The sequence below is a fragment of the Leptopilina heterotoma genome, unplaced genomic scaffold, assembly GCF_015476425.1.
Source record: "Leptopilina heterotoma isolate Lh14 unplaced genomic scaffold, ASM1547642v1 Lhet_87, whole genome shotgun sequence".
Taxonomy (NCBI): Eukaryota; Metazoa; Arthropoda; class Insecta; order Hymenoptera; family Figitidae; genus Leptopilina; species Leptopilina heterotoma.
In genome coordinates this window covers 159,201-176,129 of record NW_025111190.1, presented here as the reverse complement: position 1 = coordinate 176,129, position 16,929 = coordinate 159,201, and the positions used below count along the sequence as shown (strand labels likewise).

Genomic DNA, 16,929 nt, shown 5'->3' with positions numbered 1-16,929 from the left:
ACCTTCTAAAAATTATCGTTTTTTTTAATAATTGAACTCCCTTTGAATTTTTAGTTATATCGGGAAAAAAGTATAAGGGAAGAAAAAGTAAAAGTAAAAATTCTGTCTGGAAATCAGGGAAAAACGAAGTCAAATTTTTGTCGCAATCCTAAATAAATTAATTGACTGTAATTAAAATAATTGCTTATTATTTAAAATAATTTACGATTTATTACAACTAGAATTAATGTTTAATAATTACATACAGAAATCACCTTGCATGACAGCGCCAGTGAAAGCTCCAATCAATCGTCCGAGATTCAATAAAGAAGCGACCCAGGAAGCTTCAAAGTCTGATAGTGTCAATGAAGATTTCGAATCCATTGAAGTCAATTGAGCCAGGTAAGGTGACGACCATCCATTTACCAATCCAGAATTAAGAACAATAAGACTCACTAAAAAATACAATGCCAAAAATTAATTTCATCTTAATTAAAAAATTTAATCACAATTCTTACTTACACGCCAAAGCTGCTAACCATTGTGGCCAAAATTTTTCTCTTTCATCCTTAGATTCGTTTTTATTGTTCACAATCATTTATGAAAAATTTTGTACTCGATAATTTTCAAATTGAAAGTAAAGTTTAAAAAAAATAAAAAAAATTTAGAAAAAATTTTAAAAAGAAATTTTAAGAAGAAATCAAAGAAAGAAAATTAAAAGAAAATTAAAAAAAACTAAAAACAAAATTGTTTTAATAAAAAATAATTACATACAGTAATTATAAATGTTGTTAAATAGTGAATCATTAAAAAAAATAATAACTAAAATACTAACTTTATTTTTAAAAAAATGATTAACAAAACTGATGAGACATTTTCTAATGAAGTAATGAGAGGAAACGAAATAATTTTATAATATTATTTGAAAACGTTTTGATTCAAAAGCATTGTTGAGGGAAATTAATTTTAAATTTAAGGATGACAAGTTAGTCTGAGATAGAATACAATCTGAAAATTTATGATTTCTTAATGTTTGTACTCCTTTCTTCATTATTAGGTAAGTATTTAACATCGCTGTGTTACGTGTAGTTTAAAAGAAAAATTTTTTTTAATCTACTAGTGTCATTCATTTGTTATCTTTCAGTTTTCAAGAATATATTGCCAATTTTAATTAAACATAAATCTAGTTACTTAATTAGTTCAGGTAGTCAAATAATATTTCTTATCTCATTAACGTCTATCAATTTAACTTATATCTAATATATACTTATTTTCTATGCAAAATGATTATTTCTTTATTAAAAGTGGAAAAATTTTGATATTTGAATTAAAATTTCAAGAATACTATTTCAATTATTATTAATGTCAATTAATTAATAAATCAATTACTATAAAAATAAAATTACTGTAATAAAATTATTATAAAACAATTAATAAAAGTAAATTTGAATCAAAAATTAATTATTACAATACTATTGAAATTTATAATACGATAATGATTCGAATTGATTAATTAATTACTGATTTTCTTTTTTTTAATTGATCTTATTTGATCTTACTCGAGAATTTATAACCAACAATTTTATTGCTTTTGACAGATACTTTTAGATACTTTGGATTATCTTAGGATTCAATTAAAGAGGAGAATAACAGGAATTTTTTCATAATGATTAATGCACAAAAACAGCAACAAAAAATTAATGTTCCTAATAGATTTCAACAGCGAACAATATTGAAAGTTGTTGTTGAAAAAATAGGAAAAGCAAGTGCCACAGTTCATGGAGACTTGAGGTAATATTTACATAAGAAAGTAAATGGAAATTTTAGTTTCAAATAATTTATTCGCAGCTTGCAAATGTATTTTTTTAAAATTATTTATTTATTATTGTAACAAATTTAGTTAAGTAATAAATTTGAATAAATAAATTAATTACTTTTTTTTATTAATTTAAATAATTAAATTCATGAAATTATTTATTACTTTCTTAAATTTAAATAATCAAATTTATTAAATTATTTATTACTTCTTTTAATTTAAACAATTAAATTTTTTAATTTATTTATTACTTTTTTAATTTAAATAATTAGATTTATTAATTTGTTTATTATTTTTGTAATTAACAGCAAACAAGCTTTAAAGGAACTGTTGATGTCTGAGTTGTCATTAATATCAAAAATCGAATCTTTTGAAAAAGAAGACATAAGAACTTCTCTAAATGAAATTCAAGAATGCATTGATGAAGAATTTACAATAAATAATGAGGAAGAAATTTTAAATGATATTGATGAAGTAATTGAAGATCATGAGAACTCTATGACAGATTTATCGATAAATGGAAATAAACAAGAAGGTAATTTTTATTCACATATTTATGATAATTCCTTTTAATTAATTTAAATTATTTAAATATTTAAATTATTTAACTTATTAAAATTACTAAACTTCTTTAAATTATCATTTTATCCTTATTAGAGGAAAACAGGAGAAAATGTGATATGAAATTTTCAAAGAATATTAATAAACTCGATAGGAAAGTTGGAAAATTTGAAAAAAAATTAACGAAAGATGGAAAGTGTGAAAATAAGGAAAAACTTGGGAAGAATATTTATTTAAAGGATACAATATCAAGTGACAGGAATTTCAGTGCAAGCAGAAAAAGCCAAGAAATTTTAAACGATTCTCCGAATCATGATCTTATTTTAAAAGAAGAAAACGATGAAGAGTTAAATATGTCTGAGAATAATAAATGGTTAAAAAAGTATTTTAAACAACCGTTAACTTTAGCCATGACAGAAATTATTCAGAAAAAACCATCAGATCCAGTAAACTATTTAGGTTTCTGGTTATTAAATTACAGGAGTCTGCAAAAAAATCGAGAGATGGAAGCAGCGGAATCACGTAAATTATTATATATTTAATTATTATTTTTAGTTTTACTGAAAAGTTATTTTTATTTATTTCTTTATTATTTTGAAGATTCAATTCAATTTCAATTGATCTTCTATTTTCGATCAAATTTCAATTTCAATTTATATTCAATTCATTCAATTTAACTCAATTCAATTCAAAATTTCATACTATTATTATTAATAATTAATTAATTATTATTTGTTATTTATAAATAAATTTTAAAAAATTCTTCATCATTGAAATTAACTTTTAGAAAATTACATATCACTTTTGTTCTAGTTTCTTCAAATTTCTACTAATTCAGATTTAGAGAATAAGTACTGTTACAATATTTTTGCAAGAAAAATTTAGAAAATAATTTGTTTTTCATTGTTTTTGCGTTAATAAGTAAATATTTTTTTAATTTTAAAGAATAAAGTTTTTATTAAAGAAATATTATAATTTTTGTAAATTTTATAATTTAGAATCAGAAATAACTTCATTCTCGCACAGAATTTATTAAAATTTTCGAAAATAAATTCTTTTGGGGAATTCAATTAAAAAACTCTGTTAAAACTGTGCCCGTTTATAAATAAATAAATAAATAAATTAATTAAAATTTTACTGAAAATAATTAAATACTTTCAAGGAATTTAATTTAAATCATACTGAAATTAGTTAAATTCTATCAAGGAATTCTATTAAAATAATTGAATTTTAAATTAAATTTTTTAAAAAATAATTTAATCCTATATCAACAAACTTTGCTAAAATTCTATTGAAAATAATTGAATTCCTCTAAAGAAATTTCATAACTTATTTAAAATATTTCAATTCTTCCGTTAAGTATTATTAAAATTTTTAAAAATTGTTGAATTCTTTCGAAGAATTTTATTAAAACTTTTAAAAATATTTGAATTCTGTTAAGAAATTTTATTATAATTATTGTATTAAAAATAATAATTGAAATACTGCGAAGAATTTTATTTTATTACTTATAAAAATAATTGAATTCTTGCAAAGAATTTGATTAAAATTTTTGAAAATAAATTCTTTTGAGGAATTCAATTAACATTGTTTTGAAATTAATTGAATTCCTCCGAATAATTTTATAAATTATTGAAAATAATTCAATTCTTCTGTGTAGTTTTCTTAAAATTTTTAAAAATAATTGAATTCTTGGGAAGAATTTTATTAAAATTTATGAAAATAATTGAATTCTCTCATTGAATTTATTTCTTACAATTTTTGAAAATAATAAAAGTAATAATTAATTACTTATCTAGTTAAATAAGTCAATATTTAAATGTTGAATCTGAAATTATTTTAAAATTGAAGTTGATATTTGAAAATTAAAAATTTTCTGTAAGTTGCATAAGAATTGTATTTATTTAATTACTTAAATTAATTTTTATCTGTTTTTTAATTAAATTAAAAAAATTAATCGTTTAGATGATTAATGTGCATATTTTAATTTTAATGTATTTATTCTGACAGTTACAGAATCAATTACAAACTAAATTGCAAAAAATATGAAACAGAATGCTAAATTATCAATTCAAGAAGAAAGTGCATAAAGCAAATAATCTACTTATTATAGAAATATTTTTAGATTAGTTTTGTAAGTATATACATATATTTTTGATGAAACAAGTTAAAAATAAACAATTAAAAACACGTAAAATCAAGAAAGTTCTAAATACAGTAAATTATCTTCTTCTATATTAATAATCGTTGTATTTCGGCAATCTGTTCGCTGTTTGAAGTTAGTTGTTAATTGCTTTTTTATTTCCTAACTTTTTAAAAAAAAATTTTTTTTAAATATTTTCAATTTTAAAATTATTGTATAGAAAATCATTGAATTTTTGAAAAGAATTTTATCAAAAAATTTCAAGAGAGGAATTCTATTATAAAATTGAAATTGAATTGTTTTGAAGAATTTTATAGAAATATTTCAAAATAATTAAATTCTTTCAAGAAGTTCAATTAAAGTTGTTTCGAAAATAATTGACTTTCTGTAAAGAATTTTATTAAAATTAAGCATATTCAAAATAATTGCATTCATCAGAAGAATTTTATTATTTTTTGAAAATAATTGAATTCTTTCAATTTTTTTGACGAATATATTTAAAAATCGCATTGAAAGTAATTTAATTTTCATACAGAATTTTTTAAAAATATTTTGAGAATAATTGAATTATTTTTAGAGAATTTTTAAATTCTTGTTGAAATTGAATTTTATTAAAATTTTTGAAAATAATTAAATTCTTTTATTTAATTTTATTTAAATTGGATTAAAAATAATGTAATTCCTACAAAGAAATTTAGTATTTACAAAATATTGAATTGTTTCGAAGAATTTATTAAAATTTTAGGAAATAATTGAATTTTATAGAAATATTTGAAAATATTTGATTCTGACGAGAAATTCAATTAAAATTGTTTTGAAAATAATTGAATTCTTGCGAAGGATTTATTAAAACTTTAGAAAATAATTGTATTATTTTGAAAAATTTTATAACGAATTAAGAAAAAAATTAAATTGTTTCGTAAAATTTTATTGATAATAATTGAATTTTTGCAAAGATTTTACTATATTTAAAAAATATTTGAATTGTTTAGAAGGATTTATTAAAATTTTAGAAAATAATTGAATTCTTTCGAAGAATAATGTTATTATTTATGAAAATAATTGAATTCTTGAGAAGAATTATGTTAAAATTTTTGAAAATATAAATAATAATAATTAATTTTGTACTTAATAATTGAATTTTTTAAATTTTGATCATGGAATTATTTTAAAATTTATATTTGAAAATAAAAAATTTTTGTAATTTGCATAACAATAATAAATTGAATATCACGTTCGTATTATTTGCTAGTTTAATTAATAATTTAAAAGCTATATTTTTATAATCTTAAATTATTTAATTAATATTTAGAAATAATAATAATTTTTCAAGATTGCAGGTTTGAAAATATTTAAATATTTCCTCCTTTTAAGGAGATCTAATTTATCAACGATTTTTTGTGATTTCAGCACCATCTAGATGATTGCGGAGAAATTAAATTGCAGTAGCGATGCTTTTTTTTCCCGCCAATTTTCTGCTGTGACGGACATTTGGCTTTTCGTTTCATTGTAAACCTGTTGCGTGTGATTAATTTGTTTAAATTATTCCTGTGTTTGCTTTTGTTTAATTTATAGTATTTATAATAATCATGGATTTGGGAGACACTCAGCCTGGTCAAATACATGTGCGTGATGAAATTGGCGTTCAATGTCAAAAATTATTTCAGGACTTTTTACAAGAGTAAGTTTTAGGAAAACATTTTTTTTGTAAAATTTCTATTTTTTATAAAAATCCTTTTTTTTTGGAAAAATTCCTTTTCTTTTGTATCTTGTAATTGGCATTTATTAAATAATTTTGCTAGTAGTTATTTAATGATGACTTAATTTGAATTAAAAGATTTTTACTATTTAGAGGTTATAATTATATTATTTGGAGGTTTGAGATTAAAAATGTTTATTTATTTCTTAGGTATAAGGAAGAAGGTGAATTAAAATACAGAAAATTGACAGAGGAATTAGTCAGTCCTGAGAGAAGTACTTTGGAAATTTCGTTTGACGATTTGGAAAGTTATAATCAAACTCTTTCGACGACTATTATTGAAGAATACTATAGGTTTGTTTATATATTATAAGAAGTATATTCAATTTTATATTAATTATTTTATGAGAATTTTGTTTAAAATTTTTAATTGGTTGGGGTACAGTTTTTCTAAAACTTTTTTTCTAATAAAGGTGAATTTCTAAAAATTTTTTCCTAATGAAGGTGATTTTCTAATTTTCTTTCTTCTAATAAAAGTCATTTTCGAAAAATTTCTTTTTCCAATAAAGGTAATTTTCAAATTTATTTTTTTCTAACAATATTTAATTTTTGTAATGACGATCAATAGGTGTATGATTAAAAAATAAAATTTATGAAAATTTTTTAACTCGAAAAAAATATTTGAAATTTTGTTAAAAAATAGTAAAAACATAGAAATTATATAAATTTTTTAACAAAATTTTAAAATAATCTAGTTAAAAAATAAAAAAATGTTTTATAAATACATTCATTTTGGAAATTTTTGTATAAAAATGATGCAAATTATTGTTATTTCTTTTTCTCAAAGAAGAACAGAATTTTGTTAAAAAATTGTGATAAAAAATAGGAATTTTATAAAATTTTTCTTCTTTTTCAAAAAGAAACTCATAATTTTGTGAACAGAGTTGAGATTGAGAAGCAAAAACATATGCAAAATAGTTTCTATTTCCTAATCTTAATTTTTTAACAATTTTCTAACTTTTATCAAAATTATGGAATTTTACAAATGTCACAAAAATAAATATTAGAAATCATAACTTTTTAGAAAAACTTTTTTTACAAATCAAAACTTGTTAGAAAAACTGTTTTTAGAAAACAGATTTCATTAGGTAGAAATCGCTTTTTTAAGAAAAAAAGGATTAGAAAATATTGTTTAGAAAAAGTGACCACATACCTATTAATTCGTTTAAAATTATTTATAATTAATAATTAATTTTGCCCATTAATTATTTTTGCGACTAAGGAATGTGATTTAAATAAATAATAATAATATGTAAATTGCTTAATATTTTGCAGAGTCTATCCATTTTTGTGTAAAGCAGTTGAAAATTATCTCAAAGATTTAGTGAAATTAAAAAAGGAAAAAGAATGCTACGTGAGTCTCGTTGATGTACCAACTCGACACAAATTGAGAGAATTAACAACAACGAAAATTGGAACATTAATTCGAATTTCAGGCCAAGTTGTAAGAACTCATCCCGTTCATCCCGAATTAATTAGCGGAACTTTTGTCTGTGTTGACTGTAATGCAATAATTAAAAATGTCGAACAGCAATTTAAGGTAACATTTTTCTAAAAATTCATTTTATAGATTTATCTTTATTACGTTATACAAGAAATATCCAAACCGTTTTTAATTAATTTTGTTTGTTTGTTAAAAATTTACTTAAATGATAATAAAACAATAAGGCAAATTAAACGAAAACATTCGGACAATGAATAAAAATATATTTATCTACTCCAACGTTTCGAAATCTAAATGATTTTCTCTTCAAGGAGGCTATACAAAATTAAAATAATAAAAATAGTTTAACAATAAATAAAATAAAAATTAATGAATTATCTTACCAAAAATTATTAAGTAAAATAAACGAAGACTTAAATTTTATGCCCTGACGATGGAGTAGAGTCTGGAGTCAAAAAATTATAATATAACTTAATATTGATAAAATAAAATAAAAGTAATAAAAAATAAAAAAAATTTTTTTAATTAATTAATAATTAATAATAACAGAATGAAATTGGTAAAAAATTGAGAATTAAAATTAATAAAGAATCAGCAGACTCCCTGAAGAGGAAATCATTTAGATTTCGAAACGTTGGAGTAAATAAATATATTTCTATTCATTGTCCGAATGTTTTCGTTTTACTTGCCTTATTTTATAAGAGATCTTGGACGTTAAAGATTATTTAACTGATAATTAAAAAAATTTTATTGCAGTTCACGAATCCAACGATCTGTCAAAATCCAGTTTGCAATAATCGTCGTCGTTTTATGCTCGACACCGACGCATCACTTTTTGTTGATTTCCAAAAAGTTCGAATTCAGGAAACACAAGCTGAACTTCCTCGAGGTTGTATACCTCGATCAATGGAAATTATTCTTCGTGGAGAAACTGTCGAAACGATTCAAGCTGGTGACAGGTATTATTTTTCTAATAAAATCTATATTTTGATTTTTTCTTTTAGTTATTGGTGTAAAGTATTTTAATTTAAAATTTAAAAAATTAAATAAAAAATATTTATTTAAAATATAATATATTTATTTAATTTTTTAAAATTTGTAATACAAAATTAATATAATTCATTAAATTTTGTTTTTTTAATTTATGAGGAAGTATTAATAACAAATATTTAAATACTTAATATTTAATATTTTGTATGAAAATGTTTTCCTGGAGTATATAATAAAAATTTTCTTTTAAAATTAATATTATTATTTAATTTCAGATATGATTTCACTGGAACGTTGATAGTTGTTCCTGATATTGGTGCACTCGCATTTCCAGGAGCGAAAGCTGAAATCACTGGAAATAACAAAAATTTCGATGAAGGCGACGGTGTCAGGGGACTTAAGGCACTTGGTGTTAGAGATTTAAATTACAGAATGGCTTTTCTAGCTTGCAGTATTACTGCGACTAGTCTCAGGGTAAGAAAATATTCTCAATATTTAAAAATATACTTTTTCCATCACAGAGAGACAGTAAAAACTTAATATTTTTTTATGCATTAGTAGGCCTTGAATGGGAGATGAATTTCTGCATTTTTTTCGACTTATTTTTAAAAAATGATTTTTTTATTTCAAAAAACTTTTAAGTTAAATATTTCAAAATTTTATTTATGATTAATTTTTCAAAGATAATTAAAATTTCAAAATATACAATTAATTGAAATAATGTAAAATTTTATTGGAAATAATTGATTTTTTAAATATTTCATTAAAAATTTTAAAAATACAAATTTTGGAAAATTTTAATTGCAAATTTTAAATAAATTGAATTTTAAAAAATTATAAAATTGGGCAGAATGTGTTTTTTACTTGGACAATTTTTGTTTAAGTAAAAAAGCACATTCTGCCCAATTTTTTTAAAGAGTTTATTTCTAGGAAAACATTTTTTAGAAACTAAAAAACTAATTTTAAGAATATTTTTATTATAATCTTTTAAACTTTAATTATTTTACATATTTTTATTTTTTATATTTATTCACAGTTTGGTGGTACCGAAATGTCAATGGAAGACATAACACAGGAAACAATAAAGAAACAAATGACAGAATCTGAATGGAATAAGGTTTATGAAATGAGTCACGATAGAAATTTGTATCAGAATTTGGTATCGAGTTTATTCCCCTCAATTCATGGCAATGATGAAGTGAAGAAGGGCGTCACTTTAATGTTATTTGGTGGTGTTCCAAAAACAACTGTGGAAAAAACAACTTTAAGAGGCGATATAAATTGTTGTATTGTTGGCGATCCAAGTACAGCGAAATCGCAACTTTTAAAACAAGTGGCCGATATTTCACCGAGAGCAATTTATACATCGGGTAAAGCGTCAACTGCTGCCGGTTTAACTGCAGCCGTTGTAAGGGATGAGGAATCTTCTGATTTTGTCATTGAAGCCGGAGCTTTGATGTTGGCTGACAATGGAATCTGTTGTATTGACGAGTTCGACAAAATGGATCCCAAAGATCAAGTCGCTATTCACGAAGCTATGGAACAGCAGACCATTTCTCTCGCCAAGGTTTGTTGTTTGTGAAAGAATTTTTATTCTGTGAATTGTTCATTTTTTTCATCTTTATTATTTTATTGTTTATTTCACTGTTTTACAGTTTATTGTACTTTTTTACTCTTTGTTGTAGTATTTTACTTTTTTTCTGTTTTATTATTTATTTTATTGTTTTACTACTTATTTTATTGCTTTACTATTTGTTTACTAATTTACTATTTGCTTGACTATTTTTCTATTATAAAATATAATACAAATATAAAAGTTATTGTGAAGAAACTAAAACAAAATAGCGAAAATAAAAAAATACCAAAATAGCTTCGCTATTTTATTTTATTTTCTTCACAACAATTTTGCTGTTTAGTTTGATTTTTATTAATTGTTTACGTATTTTTTATTTCAGGCGGGAGTTAGAGCGACTTTAAATGCTCGAACATCGATTCTCGCCGCTGCCAATCCGATTGGCGGTCGCTACGATAGGCAGAAATCTTTGCAACAAAATGTTCAATTGACGGCGCCTATTATGTCTCGATTCGATCTCTTCTTCATTTTGGTTGACGAATGCAATGAAGTGGTTGACAATGCGATTGCCAAAAAAATTGTCGACTTACATAGTAATGTTACTGCCACTATCGATACGCCTTATACACAGGAAGAAATTCTTCGTTACATTAACTTTGCCAAGCACTTCAAACCAATCATCAGCAAGGTAATTATTTGAATTTGAAATTTTTACAAAAATATTTCTCCTTATTTTAAATCAAAAAATGTTAATGCTTCTAAATAAACTAAATTGAAAAATTTAACACAATAATTTTAATCTATATTAATAATTGTTGTATTTCGGTAATCGGTAATGTTTAAAAAATTTTATATCAATGTACTGAAAATCATTGAATTCAATTATTTTAAATACAATTATAATTGTATTCCAGGGAAAATTAAATTATTTATAAATTCTTCGTAAGAATTCAATTATATCAATAAATAATAAATTTTTCACTAGAATTCAATTATTTTAAATATAATTTTAATAAAATTCTTCTCAAAAATTCAATTATTTGTAGAAATTTATTATTTATATATTATAATTATATTATCAATTATTTATAAAAAAACTTTAAAATAATTGAATTTATTTCAAGAAGTTTATCAACATTTTTTTCAATAATTGAATTCTTTCGAGAAAATGTAATTAAAATTGTATTGAAAATAATTTAATTTTTGGGAAGATTTTTATTAAAATTCTTTATAAAATAATTGAATTGTTTTGAAGAATTTATTTCAATATTCTTGAAAATAATGAAGTTTTGTTTAATAATTTTTACTGAAAATTTTGAAAGTAATTAAATTTTATGAAGATTTTCTTTTAAGTTTTTAAAATAATCGTAAATGTTATTACAATTTTTAAAAATAATTGAACCTGTTAGAGAAATTTTATTAAAATTATCTTGAATATAATTAAATTTTTTCCCAGAAATTTAATTAAAATTGTATTGCAAATAATTGAATTCCTCGGAAGAATTTTATTATTAACAAAAATAATTGAATTTCTCAGAAGAATTTTATTATTTACTAAAATAATTGAATTTATCAGAAGAATTTTATAATTTACAAAAATAATTGAATTCTTGACAAGAATTTTACAATTTATAAAAATAATTGAATTATTACGAAGAATTTTTTATCAGAATTGTTCAAAATAATTGAATTTAAATCATATTTTTAAATATTATTGTATTCTTTCAAGAAATGTTATTAAGATTGTATTGAAAATAATTACATTCTTCCGAAACATTTTATTATTTATGAAAATAATTGAATTCCTTTATAGAATTTTCTTATTTATGAAATTATTTTAATTCTTGATAAGAATTTTCTTATTTATGAAAATAATTCAATTCTTGTGGAGGATTTTACAATTCATAAAAGTAATTGAATTTTTTCGAATGATTTTATCTGAATTTTTGAAAATATTTGAATTTTTTGAAGGAATTTTACTAAATATTTTGAAAATAATAATTTTTTTTAAATTTTCATCAAAATTGTTTAAAATAATTGAATTTATATTAAAATTCTTGAAAATAATCGAATTTAATTAATATTTAAAAAAAAAATTGAATTGCTTTATAAAAAATATTATTTATGAGAAAAATGAAATTCTTGCGAAAAATTTTATTAAAATTTTTGAATAACAATAAACAAGTATATTTAATATTATGTACTTAATAAATGAATTCAGGGCTGGAATTATGCGACTTTTCGACTTTTTCCAGATTTTTTTTGAGTAAAATGCGACTAATCGACTTTTTCAACATTTTTCAATTACTTTTTGACTTAAATTTTAAATACTAGAAATCTTTTTTTTGTTTAACTGTTTATTATTATCTACTAAATAATAATAGTCATATTTTTTACTTTCATTTTTTCATGATTTATAATAAAATAATATTTGAAATATTCAAAATTTTGGAAGAGAAACATTATATATTTCCATTTCTTAATATTTTTGTAGAAAATTCTCAATTTTCATAAGGAAATAATTTGCATAATTTTTATTTCTTAATTACAATTATTGCTTCAAAGTTTCTTAAAAATAAAGGGAAAAAAATTTTTGAAATCCTATTTGTCAATTACAGATATTAATTGAAAATGAAATAAAACTTTTTAAATTTTTAGTACCTAAATAAAAGGAAAAAATTTACTCAAAAAAATGTTCTGTTACATTTATTTACGAATTTCTTTTAAATTATTCGAAAACATCAATAACTTCTTTTTTAAATAAATATTTAATTATTATTATTCTTACATAGGAATTAAGATTTTCAAAAATTTCACATTCAAACCTTTATGAAATTAAACAACTTATAAAAAATTGTTATAAAACATGAAGAAATCGATTACTCCGAGTTTTCAACTCGGAGCAATTGATATCTTCATGTTTTATAATAATTAAAAAATAATTAAAAAAAGTAAATTTTTAAATAAATAATAATCAAACCGATTATTCGATTCATTTCAGTATTTTTTTGCCTTAAAAAATAATTTTTTACGATTAAAATTTATTTTTGTGTTTCATTGCAAATAAAGAAAACTACAAATAAAGTAATTTTCATAAAAATATTTTGTTACATTTTACACTCAATTCTAATTAACATTTCCCATTAACATTTTGTCATTTTTTTACAATTTTTACAATTTCATGCTTCTTTTTTGTCGTTTTTCTAAAATTTCATGTGACTTTTCGCGACTTTTGTTGTGAATTTATGCGACTAAAGCGACTTTTTTTGGGTCTTAAAGTCGATCTGAGCCCTGTGTATTCTTTAAATTTTGAATCTGTAATCATTCAAAAATTTATGTTTATTCTTGAAAATATAAAAGTTTTTAATTTACAAAATAATAAGAAATGGAATACCGCGTTCCGCGAGCTAGCATGGCGCTCGTATCATTTGCTAGTTATATTATATTTCCTTTGTATTATAAATACTATAAAGAAAAAATTATTTTTTCTCAGTATTATAAATATAAAGAAAAATAATACTCGTTCAAAGCCGAAAGGCATGAACTATATATGTTTAATAAATATAAAGAAAAATAATAAATAAATAAAATTTATTTAATAAATTTGCAGTATTTTAATAAAAGTAACGAATAAGTTTGATTTAAACAGAAAATGAAAATAAAAAGAACGTAAATTTTTAAATTTCAGGAAGCAGGCGACCTTTTGGTTAAGACTTACACTGTTCTTAGACAACGAGAAGGACTCAGTAGTGGAAAATCAACCTGGAGAGTTACTGTACGTCAATTAGAGAGCTTGATTCGATTGTCCGAAGCTTTTGCTAAATTGGAATGCATGGATGACGTCACTGTGAGACACGTTGAGGAAGCCCGTCGACTTTTGAGCAAAAGTATTGTTCGAGTTGAGCAGCCAGACATCGATCTTGAAAATGATGTAGAAGAAATGGCAATGGATGTTGAGCCAGCTCAGGAACAAGAAAATGGCGTGCAGGAAGATAACGAACCTGAACATGATCCAGGTTGGTGGGAATTTTTTGTTTTAATTACACAAATTGCATTATAGACATGAAAAAATTGGTCATTTTTGAAAATTTGTTTCTAAAATAAAAAATTTCGAGGATAACTCTTTTTGCCTGTACTGACAATTTCTTACTTCTTTTAAAAAAATTATATTTGGTCTCTTTCTCTTTATACTGTTATAATAATCGGATATTTTTAAATTTACTGTCTATCTACTGCAGTGAAAAGAAATGTTTTTAAACAAAAAGTAAAAAAAATATTGAAGATAAGTTCATCTAAATATGTGAATATTTGTTAAAACTGTCAATTGTGAGATAATTCTCATTTTTTTTGTGTGAAGTAAGTTTTTTCTGTATTTATATTATTTATTTTACCTTAAATACTGCGGATTATTTTTTGTCTTCATTTTCCACTAAAAATTTTTAATCATATTATTTTTTCTTAATGAAAATATTTGTTTTATAGAACCGGCAAAGAAGGTAACGCTGTCTTACGAGGAATATAAGAGAATTTCTAATTTATTGATTCTTCATATGAAACGTGGTGAAGAAGAAGGTATGTTTTTCAAGAATTTTATAATTGGGAATTAAATTGAATTTTTTCTTTTTGTATGAAGGAAAGAATTTAATAAAATAAATGAATTCTTTTTTAAATAGGTCACGGTATCAAGAAGTCGGACTTGGTTCTATGGTACATTGATCAAGTGCAGGAAGAACTTGAAACCGAAGAAGACATATTGAGCCGAAAGGCTTTGGCAGAAAAAATCATTGACAGATTGACTTACACTGTGAGTATTTTTACTATAGTAACTTTTATATGCAATCATTTAGATTTATATTTATTGCGAAAAATAATTATAGACAAATATTTCAAAAAATTTATTTTTGAATAATATTTCTAATTAAATTTTCAAAATATTACAATAAAAAAGATTTGAATAATCGAAATTTTGTAAAATTTAATTGAAAATAATTGATTTTTTCTTAAGTATTTTATTACAATTTTTTAAAATCATTTTTTAAAAAGTTTTAATTGCAAATTTTTTAAATAATTGAACTCTCAAAAATTTTAATGAAAAATCTTCAAGTGTATATTGAAAACTGTAATTTAATGAAAATTATCTTTTAAAAATTATATGAAAATATTTTTGAAAAAAGTAATTCTTAGAATTTTTTCATTTTAATTTTTTAAAATTCAATTATTTTCTATATTTTCAATTACATATTTCCGAAAATTTAAATACGTACATACAAAAAATAGCATTAAATTTTTTTAAAATTATTTTTAACATTTTGGAGAAAACAATTATGTTTAAAATTTTTAATTAACATTCTTCAAAAAAATTAATTATTTTTTCTTTAAACTATACAAAAATTCTTTTAAGAAATTCAATTATTTTCGAAAAAGTGCAATACTTTTAAAAAAATTAATTCTTAAAAAAATGTTTTGCTAAAATTTTTTAAAATTCACTTATCTTTGAATAAAGGAAATTAAAAAATTTTTAAATTTACGTTTTTAGATTTATTAAAATTTTGGGAGAAATCATGTTCATATTTCTAATTAAAATTCTTTAAAAATTTGATTTTTTAAATATTTTTCTAAAATTTAATTACTTTTACAAGATTTATCCAAATTTCAAGTATTTTAAAAAGATTTTTACTTATTTTAATTTTTTGAAAGTATTTAATTTTAAAAAAGTACAGTTACAGTTGAAATTATTATAAAAAATTGAATTTTGGTATTTAAATAATTGAATTCTCAAAGAACTTTTGGAAAATTATTAAAAACAGAATTACGATAATTGATTTAGGGATGAAGTTTAGTTAAAAATTGTAGAAAATAATTATATTATAGTTGTAATTTGTACAAATTATTCAAAAGGTTTTGAAATTAAAGTTTTTATAATTTTATTTCCCGTAGAAGTATATTTAAATATTTAATTAACAAAATTATTCAAATTTTGAAATTTGAAAATACAAGAAAATAAAAAATTTCCTTTTTTTTATCGACTAAAGCGACTGTTTTTGCGCTTTAAAGTCGATCCGAGGCCTGTCATTTTTATTGCTACGTTTTAAAAATATTTTCAATAATTATTGAATTGCGTCTAAATCACAGATTTGTCATTTTGCAGGATCAAATTATCATTCCACTGAGAGAAGGAGATTTGAAGAGCAGAGGAAAAGGAAAGGAAAAAGAAAAAGATGACGGCGAAGAGAAAGATGAATCAGATAAAGTACTTTTCGTGCATCCAAATTATTGTGTAGATATGTAAAAGTTATTAATTAGTATTTAAATCGGAATCTAAAGTGTAATGGACAATGATCTGTTTTGAGTGATTTTTTTCTTCACGAAATTTGAGATTAATTTTTTATACAAGACAAAGGAAAATTGTTTCCTTTCTTTTAATATTTTAAGAAAGAGAAACCAGATTCTTGAATATTTGATAAGTATTATCACCTTGTTGAATGGTGTTTTCAGTCGTATATTAAAGACTCACATTTTTTATAAATGAAATTTTTATTTATTTCTGAAAATTTATTTTTTAAATACAATTAAATACGCTTTGTTTGTATTTTTACAGGATAAAGAAAATGATTTTCATTTCTATTAATAGAAAACCTGAAAGACGTTGATCAATGTGGGAGAT

General features: G+C 21.6%; 3 protein-coding genes across 5 annotated transcripts in view; 2 read left to right on the top strand and 1 right to left on the bottom strand.

Moving 5' to 3' along the window:
* LOC122511535 (facilitated trehalose transporter Tret1-like) overlaps positions 1-679 on the bottom strand; it is a 6,596-nt gene extending 5,917 nt beyond the window's left edge. For both annotated transcript variants that reach the window (XM_043626846.1, XM_043626844.1), the window contains exons 1-2: positions 502-679; positions 255-434 (exon numbers count right to left, since the gene is read on the bottom strand). In XM_043626846.1, the coding sequence (XP_043482781.1) occupies positions 255-434; positions 502-577 (256 nt within the window). In that variant the 5' untranslated portion in view covers positions 578-679. The remainder of the gene's footprint in view (positions 1-254; positions 435-501) is intronic.
* Positions 249-6,041, top strand: LOC122511539. 2 transcript variants are annotated; one of them, XR_006302529.1, is made up of 6 exons: positions 249-381; positions 1,578-1,770; positions 2,104-2,330; positions 2,453-2,878; positions 4,367-4,490; positions 5,910-6,037. XR_006302529.1 is itself a non-coding variant. In XM_043626852.1 (5 exons), exons 2-5 carry the CDS (start codon positions 1,646-1,648, stop codon positions 5,921-5,923), a joined length of 792 nt encoding a protein of 263 aa, XP_043482787.1. In that variant the 5' UTR covers positions 249-381; positions 1,578-1,645; the 3' UTR covers positions 5,924-6,041. The 2 variants fall into 2 exon arrangements, 1 of the variants encoding a protein (XP_043482787.1); XM_043626852.1 differs by lacking the exon at positions 4,367-4,490 and having other exon boundaries at positions 5,910-6,041.
* On the top strand, positions 6,040-16,791 carry LOC122511534 (DNA replication licensing factor Mcm6). The gene is made up of 11 exons (XM_043626843.1): positions 6,040-6,180; positions 6,409-6,552; positions 7,534-7,798; positions 8,459-8,661; positions 8,968-9,166; positions 9,729-10,259; positions 10,648-10,953; positions 13,954-14,281; positions 14,748-14,837; positions 14,939-15,069; positions 16,414-16,791. The coding sequence occupies exons 1-11, from the start codon at positions 6,089-6,091 to the stop codon at positions 16,552-16,554; spliced, it is 2,430 nt and encodes an 809-aa protein (XP_043482778.1). The 5' UTR covers positions 6,040-6,088; the 3' UTR covers positions 16,555-16,791.
* The last annotated feature ends 138 nt before the right edge of the window (positions 16,792-16,929 follow it).